General features: G+C 54.8%; 1 protein-coding gene across 1 annotated transcript in view; it reads left to right on the forward strand.

Annotated features, from left to right (window-relative positions):
- The first annotated feature begins 549 nt into the window (after positions 1-549).
- Positions 550-3,404, forward strand: part of Galnt12 (polypeptide N-acetylgalactosaminyltransferase 12) — a 21,771-nt gene continuing 18,916 nt past the window's right edge. Inside the window, exon 1 of the mRNA XM_026786609.1 lies at positions 550-923. Within this exon, the coding sequence (XP_026642410.1) occupies positions 550-923 (374 nt within the window). The remainder of the gene's footprint in view (positions 924-3,404) is intronic.

Consider the following 3,404-nt stretch of genomic DNA (forward strand, 5'->3'; position numbering starts at 1 on the left):
GTTCCCTCTTTATCTCCTAAAAGAAAGTCCTACCCAAGACCCAGGATATATCAGAGGAAAGGACAGAATAGGGTTTGGGCTTACCAGTGTAGGTGTCCCTGAAGCGAAGACTAAAAAAAATTGAGAGGAAACATGGGGCTCAAATGAAAGTTTGCTGTTGAGTCTCCAATGAGTTCCTGACAGGGCAGCCGCAGCCTCCCCCCCCCCCCCCCCCCCCCCCCCCCCCCCCGCGCGCTTCTGCAAGCACATCCTGAACTCGGAGTGGCTAAGGTTTGAAACTCTCCATCTGTGACCGTGCTAGGGTCACGTGAGTTCAAGGAACTGGCCGCGCAGCTCCCTGAGCGGTATGCTCAGGATACACTCACGTCGCGGGGTCGCCACGCGTAGTGTTCATCCACGTGGGTACCGGCAGGTGGGCGCCGGAGGAGGCAGCTAAGAAGGGGGCGGAGCGCAGGTGGGGCGGGCCGGGGCGGGGCGAGTGCGGTTCCGGGATCCGGGTCCGGCCTCGGCCCGAGGCCGCCGGGCTCAGCGGGCGCAGCTAGAGGGTGCATGTTGGGGCGTGCGGTCTGGAGGCGCTGCCCGCGGGGGCTGCGGCGCAGCCGGGAGGCGCTGCTGGCTCTGCTGGCGCTGGCTGGGCTGGGCGCGGTGCTGCGGGCTCGAAGCGGGTCTGGGACGGTTGAGATCCGGACCGCGGTGGACCCGGTGCCCCCGCGCACTCCTCGCCCCGGGCGTCGCGAGCCGGTGCTACCCAGGCCGCCGCTGGACGCCAATGCCCTGGGCGCGCAGGGGGAGGCGGTGAGGTTGCAGCTGCAGGGTGAGGAGCTGCGTTTGCAGGAGGAGAGCGTGCGGCTGCACCAGATCAACATCTACCTGAGCGATCGCATCTCGCTGCACCGACGCCTGCCTGAGCGCTGGAACCCTCTGTGAGTGGTTGCGGAACACGGCCGCGTGGGATACTGCATCCTCCTCCTCCGGAGGCGATACCGGAGGGGCTATCCAGGGGGCGGGGAGGCGGGAAAGTTAAAAAAAAAAAATCAAAATGAACCTAAGAAAGACTCGAAAGACTCAGAAATTGAAGAGCTGGTAACTAGGTGGTGTCATGAATCCGGCGCCTCAAACTTATCATTCTGTACCGAGAGGGTGAGACTCGAGTTAAGTAGACTGGCGGAGTGTGGTGCAGTTAGACTGCGGTTGTGGCTGTGACTCCCGGGAGCTGATGGCGACTAGCACAGGGCGGGCTCCATTCATTGGGGTGGGTGTGCCGCTGCTCAGGGATAGAGCAGAATCATTGCCAATACCCAATGGCTGTGTCCGAGGCCCGGAGCCGCCTTTCTCTCTCTGGTTGTTTAATTCCTGGTTTTGGGTGGAGGGCGGTGGGAAGGAGGGGTTGGTGGGGGGGGGGCGCTTTTGGCTGCAGTCCAGCCCAGCTTGTAGGTGGTGCAGGGCAGATTGTTTTTAGTCTGATCCTTGTTCCTGTTGGAGCTGCTGGCTTTTCAGCAGGTGAGGAACAAGGAAGCAAACAGCCGCAGGAGCTGCTGCCACCTTTGACCCCGGGTCTCCCGGCCTCCTCTGTCCTCTAGTTTGTTAGGGAATTTCTGGTCCCCACTTGAGCTCTGCATACCGACTCAGAAAGGGGTCCTGGTTAGAGCTAGAGGGCCGGCCAGCTCCTGCCTCCTGCTTCCCAGGCCATGCTGGCTTCTTTTGGTTTGGAAATGGACTCAGAAAGCATAGGTAACACTACGCTGCAAAATGTTGAAATTTTGGCCTTCAGGGATTATAACCTTCCTAGCAGCTGCTGTGACCCCTCCTCCCCATGTCAGGGAAAGTTTAACAGTAGACTTGACTTGACATCGTACCTGGATTTCTTCATGCCTACTGCTGTGCTTCTGCCTGAGGCCTTCCCTTTTTTCACAATTAATCTTTCCGAGTAAAGTTTTCTGAGATTGGCAGTAATTCTCCTCTTCTCCCGAATGCCTCAAGGCATGTTTAGCCCCCTTGAAACCCCAGAGTTCTTCTGCCAGGTCTAGGGAGCGATTTCAGGCTAGACTCAGGATTCACCCCCAAGACCTGGGAGATACCACCCCAGGTCTTTTGCTCACCAGTTGTGTGATCTCAGACAGTGAGTTCTGTCTTAGTTGATTTATCCTGTTTCCTTATTTGCAAACTTGGGAGCTGACGAACGTCTGTACACGCTACCTAAGTGGGTAGGAAGAGTGCACCCTCCACCTTCATCATCAGCTCATACCTGGGAGCCTACTTCATGCTCCTAATTTCCCTGTCCTCTGCTGCCCTGGGTATACCTAGGGGCTTCTCTTCTGGTCATCTGGGACTGGCCATGAAGTTTTTCTTCTCCAGATCCAATTTCCTTTATTGTTAGGAGGTGTGAATATCTCTTTGAAATACATTAGATGACCTGTGGGGCTTATGGTACCCTGTCTCCATGGTGACTCAGCTGCCTTGTGTCCTATCAGGATTTGAGAATAGAGCCTGCTGTGCCTTTGACCCTGGGAATTAATCCAACCCAGCAGGATTAGCCTTGCCTCTGGCTCCTGTCACAGAGCCTGTGCCATTGTTTCTGACTGTCCAGGAGAGAAAGGCTGAGCTGTGCTATGTCTCCGCCAGGACAGGCATTGAGGCACAGGAGGCACGGCGTCCATGTAGTCAGGCGTGTCAGGGCCTTGCATGGAGTCTCACATGGGTGGATTAATAGTCGGCCCTCCTTATTCTCAAGGAACAGGTTGCAGATCCCAGTAGACACCTGAATTCTCACATGTTCCCAAACCTTATGTATACTGAGCACTGATAGCATGGCCGTCTATTGATAGCAATGTGACTACTGAGTGACTGGTGGGCTGGTAGTGTGTGTATCGTGGGTTTGCCGGACAAAGGGATGGATGATTCGTGTCGCAGAAAGGGCAAGTGTTTACTGTGCGATTTGAGAAGATATACAGTCTTAATGATTTGTTTCTGGAATTTTCCATTTAATATTTTTGAAATATGGTTGAGTAACCAAAGCTACAGAGAGCAAATGCACACATAAGAGGAGACACTGGAACTTCTGCATCAGTGATGAGCTGATCAGGGTCTTGATATTTGGGTTGAGAATTCAGATGGTTCTATCTGTTCATACTGTAGGGTCCTCAGGAGTTCAGTTAATAAGCAGAGGGGTTACTCAAGGTCCCCGACTGTCAAGTAGGGAGAGCCTGTAAAGGGGGCTTCCAGACTAATCAGAGGAAAAGCCCAGGTGACCCAGAAGGTCTGGCACTTACCTTTTGTGGTGGGGAAAGTTATTTACTTATTTGTTTTTATTATAAGAACTTTTGCCTCAAGCCGGGCGGTGGTGGAGCACGCCTTTAATCCCAGCACTCGGGAGGCAGAGGCAGGCGGATCTCTGTGAGTTCGAG

This window comes from Microtus ochrogaster, linkage group LG5, assembly GCF_000317375.1.
Source record: "Microtus ochrogaster isolate Prairie Vole_2 linkage group LG5, MicOch1.0, whole genome shotgun sequence".
NCBI lineage: Eukaryota > Metazoa > Chordata > Mammalia > Rodentia > Cricetidae > Microtus > Microtus ochrogaster.